Source organism: Dipodomys merriami, unplaced genomic scaffold (assembly GCF_024711535.1).
Source record: "Dipodomys merriami isolate MVZ:Mamm:240054 unplaced genomic scaffold, mDipMer1.0.p SCAF_5, whole genome shotgun sequence".
NCBI classification, from domain to species: domain Eukaryota; kingdom Metazoa; phylum Chordata; class Mammalia; order Rodentia; family Heteromyidae; genus Dipodomys; species Dipodomys merriami.
In genome coordinates this window covers 69,109,292-69,130,503 of record NW_027206068.1, presented here as the reverse complement: position 1 = coordinate 69,130,503, position 21,212 = coordinate 69,109,292, and the positions used below count along the sequence as shown (strand labels likewise).

Genomic DNA, 21,212 nt, shown 5'->3' with positions numbered 1-21,212 from the left:
ATTCAGGGCCTGGAGACTGTCCCTAAGCTTCTTTTGTTCAAGGCAACTACTCTACCACTTGAGCTATAGCGCCACTTCTGGTTTTTTCTGTTTATGTGGTACTGAGGAATTGAATCCAGGGCTTCATGCATGCTAGGCAAGCACTCTACCACTAAGCTACATTCCCAGCCCCAATCGCTTGAGTTTTACAACAACCATCACCAAATTAATTTTAGAATATTTTCATCTCTGAAATTAACTTTAGAAAATTTTCATCTCCCTTAAAAGCATCCCTGGTCCTAGCCATTTTTTCATAGTCCTTATATTCCTTATATTCCTAAGCAACTATTCACTTAATTCCTGAATTGGGTTTTAATTCCAGAATAGATTTAAATTTTGAAATGTTATTATAAGTGGGGTCATACGATATGTGGTCTTTTGTGGCTAGCTTCTTTCATGTGATACAGTAAGTTTGCTTTATTCATAGATTTACTACACAGTTTTAACCAAGCATGGTCAAAATAAATAATACATAAAATCAAAGGTATTTTACAAATGAAATGTTTTAATTCCTGTGCATTCATCATGTAGCCCAGTTGATGTGGAGAAGCTGTCAGTCCTGTGTTATTGTCAGTTGGGTTTAAATTATGTGATTTGTTGTGTGATCTGTTCTTCTCTGCACTTAATATTGTAGAAACCTGCCTCCAAAAAAGCATATGGTGCTTTCAAAATAGGTAAAAGTTGATTACTTAATTTAAGTGGTAAAGTGAAATTTAAAAATGGGTTAAAAGATGACATGTCTTTAGTTGGGTGGCATTATGGGAAAAAAGAATGAAACACATAATATATGACTGAACCCTATGCCTCCTGAACATTTGCCGTTTTTCCTCAGTAGAGGTCTCTTGGAACCTTACTACCTGTAGGTACCACAGGTCTACAATTGATGCATGTTGTATGTGTTGCTGTTTTGTTTATTTTTATTGCCAAATAAGAATCTACTTAATGGATACACTACATTTAACTTATTCATTACGTGATTAGCATTTGGGTGTTTTTGCTTTGGAGCAAAGTTTTTGTGTGTTCTGTGTATCTTTGTTCCTCTAACATAATGTATGAATTTTCTGTTGTGTAACTATCTTAGTGCATAGTACTTAAAACAACTACTCCTTTGAGTCTGTGAATGTGCTATTGTGTGCTGGGCTTACCTTGGTTGTGTTTGATTCTATGTAGCTGTCTGTTCTAGGATGGCCTTGAATGGCAAAATTTGGTTCTATTAAGCTAGCCCAGGCAAGTTTTTATAGAACAGAGACAAAAGTGCACACAAGTTCAGTTGTGCAAGATGGCAAGACGCACATTTGCTTTTCAAGCCTCTTCTTGGGTCATATTTGCTAATACCATTTTGTAAAATACCACAAGAGCAAGTTATTTGGAGAAACCTAGAGTCAGAGTACAAAGGGGAATACAAAGTTAAAGGGTAAAATGTGCCCACTGGGAAGCTATTAATTGACATCATTAATAGTTTTTCATACACAGAAATCTTGATGGCTTTAGTACTTGATTCTGCCCTGTTTGTATTATTTGCCATTTTCATGCCTGCACGATGGGCTCACCTGCCTTCCTTCATATCTATGTGTATATATCATATGTTCAATGAGACCCTCAAGTTTGATTGTACTACATAATTAATTGCCGCTAGCCCTATTCTTTTCAGCAGCTCTGTTTTTCTTTGTAACTTTTAATCACCATCATTTTTTTTGCCAGTCCTGGAACTTGAACTCAGGGCCTGGGCACTGTCCCTGACCTTCTTTTGCTCCAGGATAGTGCTCTATCACTTGAGCCACAACACCATTTCCAGGTTTTTCTGTTTATGTGGTACTGAGAAATCGAATCCAGGGCTTCATGCATGCTAGGCAAGCACTCTTACCACTAAGCCATGTTCCCAGTCCCTTAATCACCATCTTACACTGTTCTGTTTGTTGAGTTCTTGTCTTCTAACTAGAATATATGCTTCGTGAAATGAGGGACTGTTGTTTAATTTACCATCTTTGCTTATCTACTTTTATCTAAATTCTAGTGGTATCATAGTTCTAACTTGCCTTCATATTGTGCTGTGTAAACTGTCAGCTGCACTTGGGTTAGCATACCTACTGATAGAATGTTTCTTCTTCTTCTCATAAACACACAAAGAGGCTGTGAAATATGAGTGATGCTACCACTTATTTGTTGTTTAACACAGTTCAATTCTGTTTTACCTCCCTGTTTTCTCATCTGTGAAATCGGGATAATTGTCCCAACCTTACTGAGTGGATGGGAGGAGATGAATGAGGTATAAACAGTGCTCAATACAAATGCTAAAGGACTAGTACAACATGTATTGCATATTATTCTTAGCAACTACTTGTTATTGGAATATATGACATAAGTAAGATGGAATTGAAAGCTTGAAAGATTTTATATTAGTGAAGACATTGCAGAATCTTTGAAAACTGTATTTTTTGAAAGGAGAATAGGCCATAAAATGAGTGCTAAGGAATGACTATAAAAATTACTAATGCCTTTGACTTGTTAACCCTTCTCCTCTTTCATTATATTGGCCTGTTAAAATACCAACCATCTACCATCTCTTCTTGCACCTAGACAATTGAAGATGTCGCATTTAATTTATGCCAAAAACCTGAACAGAATCAATGTCTGGCAGTACAGATGCTTCTTCACTTCTCCCATTGAGTGCCCTTCTACTCACTGCAAACTGCCTACAGCTTCTACTCCAATCTGTGGACTGACTTCAAACTTTACAGAGAAATTATGCAACTGAAATGATGCATAATGGTACATGCCTGTAATCTTAACCTCAGGAGTCTAAGGCAGGAATATTGAGCATTCACAGCCAACCAGGTGCTACACAGTCAGTACCTGCATTTAAAAAAAATTCAGGGGCTGGGAGGGTGGCTTAGGGGTAGAGTGCTTGCCTAGCATGCATGAAGCCTTGGGTTCAATTCCTCAGTACCACCTACACAGAAAAGGCTGTGGCTCAAGTGGTCAAGTGCTAGCCTTGAACAAAAGAAGCTCAGGGACAGTGCCAGGCCCTGAGTTCAAGCCCCAGAACTGGCACAAAAAAAAATGCAGGTATCATTTTTTTCATGTTCAATTTTACCAACGTATCTACATTGATCCTCATGTTCTGTCTTATTTCATTTGTTTTTAGAGACCATACTTAACATTCTGATTCCTCTACTTACTCAGATTTTCTCTTGTGAAGCTTTTTTGGGGGTGGGAGGGGTTGGGGGGGGGCCCAGGAGGCCGGTCCTGGGGCTTGAACTCAGTGCCTAGGCACTGTCCCTGAACTTTTTTGCTCAAGCCTAATGCTCTACCACTTGAGCCACAACTCCACTTTCAGCTTTGTTTTGGTAGTTAAATGAAATTCAGAGTCTTATGAACTTTCCTCTCCTGGCTGGCTTTGAACTGCTGTCCTCAAATCTGTCTCTTGAGTAGCTAGGATTACAAGATGAGAGCCACCAGTGTCCAGCTCAGATTTTATCTCGTATGGCCAAAACCAAGACTTCTTTCCTGCAGTTAATATCTCTTGTACATCCTCACTTTCACCTACTCTGCTGGAGTTTCTTATTAGCCACAGTGTGCTGTTATTTTCCAGCCCCAATAAATTTGCAAAAGTATGTAAATGATGACCGAAAATGTATAGCAGTATCATTCCCATCCTCCCTAGTGTCTTTTAGCCACAATCTCAGGTTCCTGTTCTTTTTTGGATAATCGTGAGGCTTGCTTGAACTCAGGGCGTAGATGCTAGCCCTGAACTCTTTTTGTTCAAGGCCTACTGGTCTACCACTTTGAGCCACAGCGCCACTTCTGGTTTTCTGGTGGATAATTGGAGATAAGTGTCTCCTGGACTTTCCTGTCCAGACTGACTTTGAACCCCTGAATCTTCAGATCTCAGCCTCCTAAGCTAGGATTACAGGCGTGAGCCACCAGCACCCAACTCAGGTTTCAATTCTTAGCCAATAGATTACCTTCACATAGAAATATTTGTGCCTACCTCACTGTCCATTTCTTCTCATCCTGTTCACCAACCTTATAAATATTGGTGTGTTCTAGTCCTCAGTCTTCTTTGCCTACCTGATTTTGGAAATAGGCTCTTTGGGCCTTTTGTGCTTTCATGGGATTTTTAATTTCTGTGAGAATGACATTGGGATTTTGGTGGAGATTGCATTAAATCTGTAGATTGCTTTTCGCAATATTGATTCTCAACCCACAGGCTTAGAAAGTCTTCCCATCTTCTGATGTCTTCTTCAGTTTCCTTCAGGTTTATAGTTTTCATTACAGAGGTCTTTCACATTCTTGGTTGTTTATGCCAAGATACTATGATGGAATTGTTCTAATTTCTTGCTCATCCTGTTTATTGTTGGTGTACAGGAAAGCTAGGAGAGAGAGAGAGAGAGAGAGAGAGAGAGAGAGAGAGAGAGAGAGAGAGAGAGAGAGAGTGTGTGAGAGAGAGAGAGAGAGAGAAAGAGAGAGAGAGAGAGAGTGTGTGTGTGTGTGTGTGTGTGTGTGTGTGTGTGTTGGTTTTGTATTCTCTTAACATTTCCAAAACTATCAAATCGAGGAATTTGGGGATGGTGTCATGAGGATGCTTTAGGTATAGGATCATGTTATCAGTAAATAAAGGTAATTGGATATCTTCTTTTCCTATTTGAATCTCTTTTATTTCATTCTCTTAACACTGTTCTGGTTAGCAGTTCCACTACTATAATGAGTGAGAATGGATCCTTGTCTTTTCCTACACTCCAGGGAAAGTGATTTAATTTTTTTCTGTTTAGAATGATATTAGCTAGAGGTGTGTCATATATAACGTTTGTTGTGTTGAGGTATATTTCTTCTATTCCTAGTTTCTTAAGAGCTTTTATTAATAAGGATGCTAAATTTTGTCAAAGACTTTTTTGCATCAATTAAAATGATACAATTTTTGTTTATGAGCTGCATTTTGTCTATTGATATGTATATATCAACTCACTTGCATACTAGGATGAAACAAATTTGAATGTATACTATGCAATTTGAATGCATACTAGAATGAAACAAATCACAATGTGAGTCTCTTGAATTGCTAAATTCAGTTTGCAAGTATTTCATTGAAAAATGTTGCATCTGTGTTCATCAGAGATTGGGCCTGTGTGTATGTGTGTGGCCCGCCACCCCTCCCCCGCCCCCCTGCCTTGCTTTCCTGTCTGGTTTTGAAATGAATGAGATACTGATTTCACAAAATGAATTTGTTATCATTTCTTCTTTTTTCATCTCATGCAAAATTTGAGGAGTGCTGATGTCTTCTTTGAAGGTCTGCTAGAATTCAGTAGTAAGTGAATTCTGGGTTTTGTTAGGAGACTACTTATTACTGCTTTAGTCTCAATTGTTATAAATTTGTTTAGATAGTGTATATCTTCCTGGTTCAGTTTTACTGTGAATTATGTCTGGAAATATATCTTTTTCTCTAGATTTTCTAGATTATTCAAGTGTTGGTTTTCAAAGTGTTACCCCTCATGCATGATCTTTTGGATTTCATTGTTATTTGTTGTGATATTCCTATTTGCTTTTTCCTTTCTTTTTTGGTTGGTTAGTATTAGGATTTGAACTTTGATCCTTGTGCTTGCTAAGCAGGTGTTCTTACTGCTAAGCCAGACCTCTGGCCCTTTTTTCTGTTGGAAATTTTTTTTTAATACTGTCCCAGGACTTGTAATCTGGGTCAGGATGCTGTTCCTGAACTTTTGTACTCAAAGTTAGTACTCTTACTACTTGAGCCACAGTTCCACTTCTGGCTTCTTGGAATTTCAGAGTTTACTGCCTAAGCTGTCTTTGAACTGTGATCCTCAGATTTCAGCCTCCTGAGTAAGTTGAATTACAGGAGGAGTAGGCCACTACAACTCAGCCTCTTGGTAATTATTGAGAAACAGTCTCACTTCCTTCCTGGACATAAACCTGTCATGATGCATCTATGTTAGGCTTCCTAGTGGCTAGGATAGCAAATGTGTGCTACCACATCTAGCTCTTCATCTAGCACAGGCTAGCCTCAAATCACAGTCCTAGTCATTTCCCTCCTAAGTATCTAGGATTCCAGCCAGGCATGAGGCACTGGTGCCCTATTTGTTTTTTCTTTACTTTTTTTTTTTTCGGTCATGTGGCCTGAACTCTGGGCCTGGGTGCTGTCCCTCAGCTCTTCAGCTCAAGGCTAACACTCTACCACTTGAGCTACAGCGCCACTTCCGGCTTTTTCTGTTTATGTGGTAATAAGGAATTGAACCCATGGCTTCATGCATGCTAGACAAGCACTCTACCACTAAGCCATATTCCCAGCCAATATTATTTCTTTTACCTGACTATTTAGGGTTTGGCTAATTCTTGTTTTTTCTAGCAGCTTTAGGATCATTATTAGGCTATTTGTGATTGCTCTTTTTTTTATCTTTTTTTTGTGTGTGTGGGAGGGGTCCAGTCGTGGGCCTGAACTCTGGGCCTGGGCACTGTCCCTCAGCTCTTCAGCTCAAGGCTAGCGCTCTACCACTTGAGCCACAGTGCCACTTCTGGCTTTTTTCTTTTTGCTTATGTGGTGCTGAGGAATCGAACCCAGGTCCTTAAGCATGCAAGGCAAGCGCTCTACCACTAAGCCACCTTCCCAGCCCTGCTCTTATTTTTTTAATGTAGGTACTCATGGCTCTAAATTTACCTCTGAGCACTGCCTTTTGTTTATCTCAAAGATTCTGGTAGGTTGTATTCTCATTTTTTGGTTCTAGAAATTTTTAGAATTTTTTCCCCTTCAATGACTCAATTATTCAATGTGCTGTTCAGTTCCATATTTCTATAGTATATTTTGCTGTTGTGTTGTAGTTTTATATCCATTATATTCGGATAAAATATAGGGAGTCATTTCATTTTTCTTATATTTGCTAAAACTTGCTTAAATGTTCTAAAATATGTTTTTTGGGGAAACTTCCATGGGCTATTGAGAATGTGTATTGTGTAGCTATTGGATGAAATAGTCTGTAGATGTCACAAGTTCATTTGGCCGTAGTTTCATTAGTCTATAATATAATTTAATTATAAAGTTTCTTTGCTTACTTTCTTGTACAAATGACCTACCTATTGGTTAGAGTGAGATACAGAAATCTTCCATTGTCATTGAATTTAGGTCTATCCTTGCTTGTAAGTCCAGTAGTGTTCAGTAGAGTTTTGTTTCATGAGGTTGAGTACATTGATATTTGGCACATATATGTTATTTCCTCTTGATGATTTGTTCCTTATATTAATGTGAAGTCTACTACTAATATGAGTAAAGATACTCCAGCTTGCTTTTGAGGCCATTTGCTGGCAGTCTTTTTTCTATCCATTCACTCTAGGTCAGTGTTTTTATATGTATGGTATGTTTCTTTTTATTTTTGCTGGTGTGAGGATTTGAACTCAAGGCCTTATTCCTTTCTCTTGCTTGTCCAGCTGGCACTATTTTACCCATACCTCCAGCCTAGTGTTTTGTTGTTTATTTTGGAAGTGGAATCTCACATGCTTTCTCTTCCCATATTGGCTGTAAGCTGTGACCCTCCAGTTTAATCATGCTTTTTAATCTAACTTTGAATTATATATCTTTGGTTTGGAGAATTTAATGTTCAGTGTTAGGATTTAAAGATACGTAGTATTACCTGCTGTTTAGTTGTTTTTAAGGTATATGGTTCTTTCCTAGTCATTTGCTTATCTGCTCATCTGATAGGATTTAATTTCTCCCATTTTTTTCATGGTTACATTTATCTTCCTCTTATGTATGTAGGGTTCCTTTTAGCCCTTTATAAGGGTGGTTTAGTTGTCATAAATTTTGTTTTTATTTTAGAAGGTTTTTATTCCTTGGTTCTGAATGATAGCTTTGCTGGGTATGCAGGTTAGCATACCCAGGCTTCAAACACACCATTTTATGCCCTTCCTCTTGTAAGGTTTCTGGTGAGAAATCTGCTGTTATTCTGAGGGGCTATTTCCATTATATGTGAGTTGGTGCTTTCTTCAGTTTTCACTTTTTTTTCTTTGTTCTGTATAGTTAATGCTTTAATTGTGATATATCTTGGGAAAATTCTTGTCTGGTTTGGTCTGTTGCATGTCTTAATGACTGCTGCTTTCTCAAGATTTGGGAAATTTTCTCCTGTTTTCTTTCTTTCTTTTTTTTTTTTCTTTTTGCTGGACTTGGGGCTTGAACTCAGGGACTGGCCTTGTCCCTGAACCTCTTTGTGCTCCAAGCTAATACTCTCCCACTTGAGCCACAGCACCACTTCCAGCTTTTTCTGAGTAGTTTATTGGAGATGTAATCTCATGGACTTTACTGCCTAGCTGGCTTGGAACCATAAGATCATCAGATCTCAGCTAGGATTATAGACATGAGCTACTAGCACCTAGCTCTGTTTTCTAATGCTTTAGTTTGTACAACTTCAATGTTCATGATTCTTACTTTTGTTTCTTAATAGTGACCCAGTGTGTTTTCATGAGCTACTTTTCTTTATTCCTAATTCCTTTCCCTCCTCCTTCCTCCCCCCCCCCCCCCTTATAAGGCTTGAACTCAACACCTGGGCCCTGTCCCTAAGCTCTTTTGCTCAAGGCTAGCACTCTACCACTTTGAGCCAACAGTACCACTTCTGGTTTTTGAGTGATTAATTAGAGATAAGAATCTCATTGGGACTTTCCTGCCCTGGCTGGCTTCCAACCATAATCCTTAGATCTCAACCTTCTGAGTAGCTAGGATTACAAGTATGAGCCACCAGCATCCTTAATTCTTCATGTTATATGTCTATTTTTAAAATTTGAACCTGATATTCTGTCTTCCATTTAATTCACTCCACTGAAAAGACTTTTCCATGGTTATTTGACTTAACGGAGCTTTCTTTTTTCTTTTTTCTTCTTTTTTTTTTTTTGTCAGTCGTGGGGCTTGAACTCTGGGCCTGGGCACTGTCTCTCAGCACTTCAGCTCAAGGCAAGCGCTCTACCACTTGAGCCACAGTGCCACTTCCGGTTTTCTGGTGGTTAATTGGAGATCAGAGTCTCATGTACTTTTTCTGCCCTAGCTAGTTTTGATCTGTGATCTCAGGTCTCAGGCTCCTGAGTAACTATGATTACAGGCATGAGCCACCAGTGTCCCAGTGGTCATTCTTGAATTTGAATTGTTTCTTTTTTCCTTTTTCAGGTTTTCCGTATCTTTTTTGAATTATTCTTTTATATCCTACATTGTCTTTCTTGATCCAGCTGTTTATTTGTATTCTCTTTGAGATCTTTTATTTTTATCCTCTGAATTTATTGTCTTCTATATTTTATTTCTTTGATCATTCTTCCAATCATACTTGTGATTTTGTTTGGACTTTTTTGCTATCCTTAATGCTGGGCTTCTTTGATATCTACTGTGTGTTATGGTGGGTTGTTTTCCATATTTATGTTCCTGTGTTGAGATTTACTCAACTTGCTGGTTGGATATTTTAACCACTTGTAGTCTTGAAGTTGAAAGTGTTCACAGTGCACAAACAACTGTGTAGTGGGAGAGTTGGCAATGTAGTTTATCTCTGCTGTATTAGAGACTAGCCAAGCTTTGTCCTGTGTACTCAGTGCAGCAGGTCTCTCCCCCAGTACCACTCAGACCAAAGAGAACTAGTTGGGGTAGGTGAGTTGAAGGTAGGGCTGATTAACGGTCAGCAGTCTATTCTGTGCTCTTTCACCTCTGAAGCTTCACTTCTTTGTGTAATGGAAGCCATTGCTTGTTGAACAGTACTTTTTAGTTTGTGGGCCAGTCAGGGTCCCATTTTATGCACATGTTCTCTGATTTGTTCTCCAGAGACCACAGATGGACTAACCACATGGTGTTCCCCTAATGTGTCTATTGAGGATTATGAGTTCTGTACCATTAGTGAAGATCTTAGGGACTCAGGTGCTCTACCTCCTCTTTGAGATTCCACCCAGCAGCTTGTCACCTAGTGATAAGGCTGCAGCCTTGGGGCGGGAGATGGGGGGGCGCGAGATGGGGGGGGCGCACACACAGGTAATGATGTAAATCCTGAGTCTGTGCTTAAAGCTCTCAGCTCACTTGGCAAAAGCCACTGCCACCAAATAGCTGGTAGATGCTGAGCACTCTGCCATCCATGGACTTGGTCCTATTGTAGTTGTAAATCTTAGGCACTAGAAATTACTCAGGGCTGCGAGAGTAGGGTCACTGATCTCCCAAACCCTTCCCTGTCTGAGTTTCTGGTACTGTCTTGCATCTTCAACTTGTCTGCATCTAGACCCCATTCACTCTAAGACTACTTCTCCTGCTGTCTCCTTTATTGTGCTCTCATCCCCTGGGGTATGGCTGTCTCTAGGCCTGCTAGCTGCAGTCTGCTTATAAGAAGCTAATATAGATTGATCTATCTGACAGCTCCTGAAATCTGAGCTCTCCCCCAGCAGTGTGTCCAGTTTTCTGATGTGTCCTTCAGACTTACAGGGAAACCCAAAAGTCCCTAAACCCTGACTCTCTTCTGACCTCCAAACCTCCTGGTTATGGTTCAGTCCCAAAGACTGTCTGGCCACATGCTGTTTGCAATCAGTCAATGTAAACTGATCACTCAGTAGTCTGGGCTGTCTATCTGCTGAGGCTAGATCTTTTGTTATGTTGAAATAGCCCTCAGGGAATGACGTTGCTGTGTGGGGCTGCCAACTGCCAGTGCCTAAGTTAAGAGTCTTCCTCTCTATGTTCTGATGGCAGTCTGCCACCTGAACCCTGCCTGGGTGTCCCAGCCTTCCCCGATTACCAAATGTTCCTTAATTTCTAGGCCCTCCCAGGTTGTGGCTCAATCCCAAAGCCTGTCTGGCGACAAGGTGCCAGCCAATAATCATTGTAAAACTGATCACTCTGTAATTTGAGCTCTCTACCAGTAGAAGGCTATGTCTTGTTTTCTGGTATGGTGACCCCTAGGGCTACAAAGTTGTTTTCACTGCAAACCAGTTGACTCTCAATTTCCACTTACGACAGTTGTCCACCACATGGACACTGGCCAGGTGTGCAGATCACAGTGATCACTAATTATTTCTTTATTTTCAAGGCTCCAGTTGTGTATCAGTCTAGAGCCTGGTTAGCTGCAGGCAGCTTTATGTAATCTGATACCCCAGTTTCAAGCTGGAGGCCCTCCCATAAGATGATACCTAGCTGTTGTTCTCTGAGATAATGGGATATTAAGACTGCCTTTTCTGATGCTGGCCTGTTACACGGGGAGCCACTGACATGGTAACTTCCTGCACTGGAGTTTAATGTTTGTAGGAAGCGTGGATTTGTCCCATAATTCAGTCTGCTGATCTGTCACAGAGGTAATTGGCTTACTTTGTGGAGGATATTTCTACTTTCCCTCTGGATCTGCTCTACCACTTTTCTGTTTTGCCATATTTGTCATCTGTCCTGTTTGTCTGTTGTGGTTTTCATGCTATTCCTTAGTTTTGCTTTTCCATATGTCTCTCCTTTATTACTCTGAATCTTCTCATTCATGGAGTCCAATTGTAGGCTTGCCTCACTGTATCAGTTGACTTTTTTCAAGAGCTACCAAGGAGGTTGTCCCTAGCAGAGAAAAAGCCTTTTTGAGGGATGAAGGCAAGAGGGTGTGGCTGATATAAAGTGGACTGAGAGACTGTCATAATCTTTTTTTGTGGTTGTTGTTGGTCATGGGGCTTGAACTCTAGGCCTAGGTACTGTTACTGAACTCCTCAGCTCAAGGCAAGTTCTCTACTACTTGAGCCACAGTGCCACTTCTGGTTTTCTGGTGGCTAATTGGAGTTGAGTCTCACAGACTTTCCAGAACAGGGTGGCTTTGAACTGTGGTCCTCAGTAGCAGGCCTACTGGGCCTGTCATAATCTTTTTTTTTTTTTAATTGTGAAAATGCTGTACAGAGGGGTTACAATAACATGGGCAAGATAATGAGTACATTTCTTATCAAGCATTGTAGCCTCCTCCTTTGTTTCCCCTTCCCATCTGTCATAATTTTGATACCAGCATTTACTGGCTGTGTGGTCTTGAGTAAGGTGTATCTCTGTGACAGTTTTATCATTTGTAAAACAAGGATGATAATTTTCAATAATAAAAATAAACTATAAGCTTGATATCCCTGGTTTATGCCTCTAAGCCTAGCTATGTTGTAGATGAAGAATGAAAGAATGCAGTTCAAAGCCAGCAGAAAAGACTTCAAGACCCAATCTCAACAGAGGGAAGCTGATTGTGGTGGTATTTGTGTGTCATCCTGTTAACTATGGAGAGCCTAAAGCAAGCAGATTATCAATTAAGCATGTGTCAGGGCAGTAAAACAAGATCCTATCTTTCAAATAACCAGCAGATGCATGGTTCAGCAGTGGGATACCTTGCCTATTAAGCAGTTCAAACTCTTAGTACCATCTGTGTGAATGTAAATGTATGTATACATATATACATATATGTGTATATATACACACACACTTATGTATATGGAACACAAACCTGCTTTTAAAACTTTAGTTTCTAATTGTACTTAAAATTCAGAGTATTTACCATGGATTTCAGGGCCTTCATTACCTGCTTCTTGCCTAGTTTTTCTGAATTTTTCTTGGTTCCCTCACACACACCCTTTCACTCTGTTCCATTTGCTTACTATCTGTACTGTAGTCATAGTTCCTTTTTTTTTTTTTTTTTTTTTGTCGGTCATGGGGCTTGAACTCTGGGCCTGGGCGCTGTCCCTCAGCTCTTCAGCTCAAGGTGAGTGCTCTACCACTTGAACTACAGCGCCACTTCCGGTTTTCTGGTGGTTTTATTGGAGATAGGAGTCTCACGGTATCTCCTGCCTGGGCTGGCTTTGAACCGCAATCCTCAGATCTCAGCCTCCTGAGTAGCTAGGATTACAGGCGTGAGCCACCAGCACCCGGCTGTCATAGTACCTTACCTTTATCTTTCTACTTTGTAACACTGCTTTTTGTGGGCTATGTTTTCTGGACCAATATATTCCTAAGTTTTATGTTTGTTTTATGGATTTGTAGGTTGTTTTTTTCCCCACTTAGTAAAATATTTATAAATTCTAGGTTCAGAGATCTACTCTTTTTCCCCAGTTTTGTGGGAGATTATAAAAATTCTTAGAAGTGGAGTTGCTAGGTCAAAAGTTAGTAATGTCTTTGTATCTATGAATCCTACGGAGGTAAAGTTTGAGATCATACATATCTAAAAAGGTTTTACTGCCCTTACACTTGGTTCGCAGTTTCCCTGCATAAGAAGTTGTGTTTGAAATCATTTTTACCCAGAATAATGCAGTCATTAAATTTTTAATTTTAATTTTTGGTTGGTCATGGGGCTTGAACTCAACCCAGGCCCTGTCCCTAAGCTCTTTTACTCATGGCTAGTGCTCTATCACTTTGAGCCACAGTTCCACTTCCCGCTTTCTAGTACTTGATTGAAGATAAGAGTCTCATGGATGAAGGGTAAACCAAAGGAGGAGGGTGCAATGCTTGGTAAGAAATGTACGCATTATCCTGCCCATGTAATTGTAACCCCTCTGTACAGTATGTTCACAAATAAAATTAAATTAAATTAAAAAAAAAAAAAAGAGTCTCATGGATATCTCTGCCTATATGCTGGGTTTGAACCTTGATCCTCAGATCTCAGCCTCCCCAGTAGCCTGGATTACAGACATGAGCTACCAGCACCAGGCTTAATTTTTTATTTATTTTAAAATTATATAATTTAGGAGCTGGGAAGGTGGCTCAGTGGTAGAGCGCTTGCCTTGCATGCCTGAGGCCCTGGGTTTGATTCCTCAGCACCACATAAGCAAAAAAAAAAAATTGCACAAAATAAAATTATATAATTTAGTAATTCACTAATTCATAGTATTCCCTACCACCCACTGACTGTGTGTGTGTGTGTGTGTGTGTGTGTGTGTGTGTGTGTGTGTGTGTGTGTGTGTGTGTGTGTGTGTGTGTGTGTGTGTGTGTGTGTGTGTGTGTGTGTGTGTGTGTGTGTGTGTGTGTGTGTGTGTGGTGTGTTCTTTCCCTCGAACCATATCCACAGTCCCTCATTGTTTTCCTACTTCTTGATAGACAGCTTCTTGATAGACTATCAAAAGAAGGAGATACTGTCCCCCACCTCTTTTGTTAGTTAAATTGGAGATAAGAGTCTCGTGTACTTTCCTCCTCAAGTTGGCTTCAAACGATGATATTTAGATTTCCACCTCTTTAGTAGCTAGGATTATAGGCATGAGCCATCAGTGCCTAGCTATATACATATACATATGTATGTATATAACAGTATTTTATATTAAATGATAATCTTTATTCTTTTTTTGTTGTTGTTGGTCCTGGGGCTTGAACTCTGGACCTGGGCACTGTACCTCAGCTCTTCAGCACAAGGCAAGCGCTCTACCACTTGAACTACAGTGCCATTTCTGGTTTTCTAGTGGTTTATTGGAGATAAGAGTTTCATGGACTTTCCTGCTTGGGATGGCTTTGAACCATGATCCTCAGATCTCAGCCTCCTGAGTAGCTAGTATTATAGGCATGAGCCACTGGTGCCTGGCTTCTAATCTTTATTCTTTTATTTAAAAAGTCTCACAAATTTGAGAAGAGTCTTATCTACTCTTGGTGGCTCTGTCATTTTGGCATCTGTCCGGCTTAACAAAATGTTCTAGTATTCTTGTTTTTGAACAATAATAACAAGTCTTCGACTGCTTCCATGCTTGTCTTCCACCATCCTTTCTATATTGTTTGTTTATTTAGATTTACCTTCATTTCTATTACTCTCTAGGTTTTCCCTTTGCATTTGTTTCCTATAGCTGCTGTAATATATTATCACAAACTTGGTCATTTATATAACATTATAACATTATTTCTTACAATTCTGGAAGTCAGAAATCCAGAATAGATTCTACTGTGCCCAAACCAAGATGTCAGCACAGGTCCCTTCCTCTAGAGAAACTAAAGAGAATAGATTCTGTTGCTACTTTAAAAAAAAAAAAATCTAAATAGTAATAAAAGAAAGAAAAACTCCACTCTATTAAATAATCTTTAAGCTCTTTGAGGTGTACTATTGGTTACTACATTGTATTTGTCTGTATTAAAGTATTTCTAATTGATATGCTGAATGAATGTATTTAAATTCCTTTAAAATGTTTTTTAGGTGTGGAATATCAAACAAATGATTAAGTTGACACAAGAACATATAGAGGCCCTGTTGGACAAATTTGGTGGGGAGCATAATCCACCATCAATATACCTGGAGGTGAGATTTTTACTATCATCTTTGGAGTAAGTTTGGGGGGGTGAGTTTTATATAAAGAATTTGCTCTTAAAATTTTGATTCTTTTAGGTGATAAATTCAGGAAAAGATATTGGAGAGAATTAGGGTTTGTTTGTTTGTTTTTGAGTGAAATCAAGGAAACTTTTATTTCCCTCTGTCTTCCATAATAGCGCATCTCTCCAGTGTATTAGTAAGAATTAGTTTTGTCATATATAAAATACATATTAGTATATACATATTACTTTTGCCATAAATAGTAGTATATATATGACTTTTGTCATATATATGGTAAAACTAAATTTCTCTTTCAGTGTCTATTCCTCTATCTACTATCTAGCCTTTTCTTTTTGTAGTGCTGAAATTGAACCCAGGATCTTGCAAATGTTAGGCAAGTACTTTTACCACTTGAGCCATGACTGCAGCTCTTCCATAATTATATTATCTAGACTTCTGTTGTTTTAGTTATTACAATACACATATTTTATATTTTGGAAAATAGCAAAACTAACAGAGAAACCCTTTTTAAATATTACCCTGAGGAGTGTTTAGTGATACTAGTTCAGAAATTTTACAAAGTACATTTTCTAGAACAAGTTTTTAACTATATTGGTTGCTTTCTTATAAATAAAATTTATAATTTTAAAGTAGCCTAATATTGTTCACTTTTACTGTGTAATTGTGCCTTGAGATTTGTGTCAGTCCTTGAGCATGATTGTTTCCTTCTGGAAGTTAGTCAGATTCCACAGCAAGTAAGCTGTTGTGGAATCCAGGCAATCAGGTTCTCCAGTCTCCAGTTCACCTTTATTACCTTTCTCTATAATCACTAGTTAGAAAAGAAGGTAACCCTAAATTATAATGATCAGTTTACCATTTAGCTCCAAATACTAGAGATTTTAAAGCATAGATTGGAAGATTCCTAACTAAATTTCTATTTCAGTAATTTTTTTTTATACAGTGATAAGCACTTGTTGTCTTGCATCTTCTATGGCTCAAAATAATCTTGAACTCAGTGACTGAGCGCTGTCTCTGAGCTTCTCTTGCTCAAGGCTAGCATTCTAGCACTTGAGCCAGAGCTCTACTTTCAGCCTCTTTTGTGGTAGTTTATTGGAGATAAGAGTCTCATGGACTTTTCTGCCCTGGATGGCTTCAAACTGCAATCCTCAGATCTCAGCCTCCTGAGTAGTGAGGATTACAGGTATGAACTATCTGCATATGTCTTGTTTTATTCTATTTTAATTTTGCTGGTCCTGGGCTTGAACTCTATGTGAAATACCTACAGAAATAAAAACACATCCATTTGCTTATCTATAGTTCAAAAATAAACTCCTTGAAAAATGATATCAAAAGATACCTTTGATTCCCCTTTGTAATCTTTCTAAATGTTTGCAGTACTGCATCTGTTTGAGATGGTGGGGGAAATATTGGACTATGAGTAAAGAACTAGGGATACACACATGCATGCCCCTCACTGCACGCAGGTATATGATTCCAAGGAGACTACTGTTGAGAATTTTAAATGCTCAAGGTGCAAGCAGTTCATTCAGTACACTAAAATTACTCAAATTTACTTCTACCACATATACAGTAGGTCTGTGCATCCATAAATAGGCTACATTACTGTTGCAAAAATTGCTGCTGTACATTAATATTTTTTATCTAAATGATTTCATGCTCTTTATCTTACAAACTATGGATATTTGAATTTTTTCCCATAATGCTGCCTACCTTCTGCTAAAAACATGTAAAAATTTAATATCACTTACATACCACATTAACTTTTACCTTGTTTTTTGGTATCTCACGTGGGTCATCTGACTTAGCCTTGGTCAAAAGAAACTTCTGCCAGGGTGTCCTAGGTAGATAGTGTCCCAAAATTCACTGACTACAGGTTATTACTTACATTTTCAAATACAGTTCGTACTTGATACAGAGGAGGTAATTTGGGATCCATAGTAAGAAGCATAGACTATTACTATTATTTGCTGGTTCTGGGGCCTGAACTGAGGGTCTGGGTGCTGTCCTTGAGCCTCTTTGTACTCAAGGCTAGCACTCTACCACTTGAGCTACAGTGCCACTTCCAGCTTTTTCTGAGTAGTTTTTTGGAGATGAGAGTCTCATGGACTGTCCTGCCTGGACTAGCTTCGAACCATATTCCTCAGATCTCAGCCTCCTAAGTACCTAGGATTACTGATGCCCAGGTGTAAAGTATTTTTTTTTATTTGAAGAATAAATCATTTTAACTGATGGCTATTTCAGAAAGGAGGTAGCAGTTATAGATCTGCTGAGCCCTATGGAGGAAGTTTTGATTCTTTTAGTATGATCTGGCACTATTCAAGACTGAGAAAGTCTTGAATTTTGCCAACTCTTTTAACACTTCAACTCCTTTCTATGTTCTTTTTTTTTTTTTTTGTCTTGTCAGTCATGGGGCTTGAACTCTGGGCCAGGGCTCTGTCCCTCAGCTCTTCATATCAAGGTGTGCGCTCTACCACTTGAGCCATAGTGCCACTTCCGGTTTTCTGGTGGTTAATTGGAGATGAGTCTCATGGACTTTACTGCCCAGGCTGGCTTTACTGCCCAGATCCTCAGATCTCAGCCTCCTGAGTAGCTAGGCTTACAGGTGTGAGCCATGGGCGTCCAGCTCTGCGTTCTTTCAGAGTGTGTGGGAGGGGGTGTGAAACTTCATATATCTTTCTGAAAAAAGTAAATTTAATAAAAGAGGTGATATTTATCCTTGCTGTAGTGTAATTTTGTTTATATATTATTTTATGCTAAATATGTGGTTTGGGACATAAATTAGTATTTGGCCAGAAAATTAGAAACTCCATGCTTTTTAACTTAAGTTTAATTTAAGTTTCATAGACCATCTAGATACAAAATATATGTAGGTCAAGTTTCTCAGTGTAATACAATGGTATCTTATAACAATTCTTCCACTGAAGAGTTTTAAGTTTTCAATTACTATATTTTTGACACTTACTTTGTAGCTTGTAATTTGAAACCCTGTTAGCTAGATTATAAATAGATGGTAATCAGTGACTGAAAATTCTTATTTTCTTGTGTTAATGTCAGGATAAGTCCAGATCCAAAATGAGTCTACTTTATTTTTTATAGGCCTATGAAGAATACACCAGCAAGCTAGATGCCCTCCAACAAAGAGAACAACAGTTATTGGAATCCCTGGGAAACGGAACTGATTTTTCTGTTTCTAGCTCTGCATCAATGGACACTGTTACATCTTCTTCTTCTTCTAGCCTTTCAGTGCTACCTTCATCTCTTTCAGTTTTTCAAAATCCCACAGATGTATCTCGGAGCAACCCCAAGTCACCACAAAAACCTATTGTTAGAGTCTTCCTGCCCAACAAACAGAGGACAGTGGTGAGTCAATTTTTAATGTTGTCATTTTCCTAATATCTTTTAAAAAATGAATTGAAAACTAGTATGTTAATCACTTTATATTCACAGGTCACACAAATGGAGGCATCAGTTTCAATAAGAATAGGAAAGATTTAACTGTTCAGTGCCAACCTGTATTGCTTTAATTTTTTGGGTTTTTAATCAACCTGTATATTTCTTAAATTATATTGTCAGATTTCATCTTTATTCCTAGCTAGTAAACTCAATGACCCTTAAATCTAAATACTAGATACAATTTCAAGTGATGAGCTTTTTTGGTGGGGTCTTGAAAAAAAATCTCTAGTCTGAGTTACCAAATCACATGCTGAGTTTCCAGTGTAATTGATAGTTTTCCTCTTGTCTAAATACCTTTTTTTGATTAGTGGTATTGCTATCATTAAAGTAGTATACCCTGAAAGAACATTTAAAGCAGAGAAATAAGTAGAATTAAAGTGGATGACTTATAATCTTCAAGTACAATATTGTCAATATCCTTGATAAATGATATATCTATAATCATCACTAATTTTGATGTATATTGTTACTCTGATAAGTTCCAGATCAGCTGATTCAAAATAGGTATTTTTCTCTTTAGACAGCCAAAAATAAAAGGGTAACAATTCTTTTTTTAATCAGTCGTGGGTCTTGAACTCTGGGCCTGGGCGCTGTCCCTCAGCTCTTCAGCAAGGCAAGCACTCTACCACTTGAGCCAAAGCACCACTTCTGGTTTTCTAGTGGTTTATTGGAGGTAAGAGTCTCATGGACTTTCTTGCCTGGGCTGGCTTTGAACAGTGATCCTCAGACTCTTGAGAAGCTAGGATTATAGGCGTGAGCCACTGGCACTCAGCAGGGCAACAGTTTTTGTTTTATAAAAATTTCTTTTGGGGGGCTGGGAAGGTGGCTCAGTGGTAGAGCGCTTACCTTGCATGCATGAGGCCCTGGGTTGGATTCCTCAGCACCACATAAGCAAAAAGAAAAAAGCTGGAAGTGGCGCTGTGGCTCAAGTGGTAGAGTGCTAGCTTTGAGCTGAAGAGCTGAGGGATAGCACCCAGGCCCAGGGTTCAGGCCCCCCGACCGGACCCCAAAAAAATTTCTTCTTGCTAAGTATGGGTGGCACACACCTGTAATCCTAACTACTCAGGAAGCTGAGACCTGAGAATGATGATTCAAAGCCAGACTGGGTAGAAAAGTCTGTGAGACTCTTATCTCCAATAAACTACTCAGAAAAAGCCAGAAATGGAGCTGTGGCTCAAGTGGTAGAGTACTATCCTTGAACACAAAGAGGCCCCTGTGATAACACCTAAGCCCTGAGTTCAATCAAGCCCCAGGATCGACTTTTTTTTTTTTTTTTTTGCCCTGTTTTTGGGGTTTGAACTTAGGGACTTTTACTTTCCTGGCTTGTTGGCTCAGGTGCATCTTTATCCCTGACTTTTCTCTTTGAGGTTTTTTTTTTTTTTTTTTTAACTGTTTCTTTGTTTTGTTTGGTCTTGTCTTTTCTTTTTTTTGGAATGGGGATCAAACCAAGGATGACATTGCACTTGCTGGGCAAGCACTTTGCCACTGACCTACATCCCAGCCCTCTAGCCTTACTTTTCACTGGTTATTTTGGAGGTGGGAGTTTTATAGATTTTTCTTCTGAGACAGGCTTTAATCTGCAATCCTCTAGATCTCAACCTTTTTTTTTTTTTTTTTTGGTCGGTTGTGGGGTTTGAACTCTGGGCTTGGGCGCTGTCCCTCAGCTCTTCAGCTCAAGGCAAGCACTGTACCGCTTGAGCCACAGTGCTACTTCCCGTTTTCTAGTGGTTTATTGGAAATAAGAGTCTCACAGATCTCAGCCTCCTGCATATTTAGGATTACAGGCGTGAGCCACTGGTACCCAGTGATCTCAGCCTCCTGAATAGGATAACAACCTTGAGCCACTGGCACCCAGCTCCTTTTTGAATTGTCTGTGTGTGTCTCTGTGTGTGTGTGCCTATGTATGTGTATCTGTTCGTCTGTCTGTCTTGGGGCTTGAAATCAGCTGTTCTCAAGCTTTTTTGCTCAAGGCTAGCACTTGAGTCATAGCTCACTTCCTGCTTTTTGGTAGTTAATCTGAGATAAAAATTTCCTTGACTTTCCTGCCCGTGCTGGTTTATCTGGTCAACAATCCTTAGATTTCAACCTCCAGAGTAGCTGGGATTTTAAGCATGAGTCTTAGTGCCTGGTTCCTTTTGTTGGTGGTGGTAGTAGTAGTCGTGGGCCTGGGTGCTGTCCCTCAGCTCTTCAGCTCAGGATGAGCACTCTACCATTTGAGCCACAGCGCCACTTCCGGTTTTATAGTAGTTTATTGGAGATCAAGAGTCTCACCGACTTTCCTGCCCAGGCTGGCTTTGAACCACGATCCTCAAATCTAAGCCTCCTGAGTAGCTAGGATTAGAGGCATGAGCCACCAGCGCCCAGCTCTGGTTCCTTTTTTGATTATGACTAAGAACTAGGGCTGGGAAGGTGGCTCAGTGGTAGAGCGCTTGCCTTGCAAGCATGAGGCCCTGGGTTCGATTCCTTAGCACCACA

The 21,212-nt window shown here is 39.3% G+C and overlaps 1 protein-coding gene across 2 annotated transcripts in view; it reads left to right on the top strand.

The window, feature by feature from the left end:
* The window catches only part of Braf (B-Raf proto-oncogene, serine/threonine kinase), a 134,468-nt gene that overhangs the window by 32,122 nt on the left and 81,134 nt on the right, over positions 1 to 21,212 (top strand). For both annotated transcript variants that reach the window (XM_069996914.1, XM_069996913.1), the window contains exons 2-3: positions 15,150 to 15,251; positions 18,381 to 18,644. In XM_069996914.1, the coding sequence (XP_069853015.1) occupies positions 15,150 to 15,251; positions 18,381 to 18,644 (366 nt within the window). The remainder of the gene's footprint in view (positions 1 to 15,149; positions 15,252 to 18,380; positions 18,645 to 21,212) is intronic.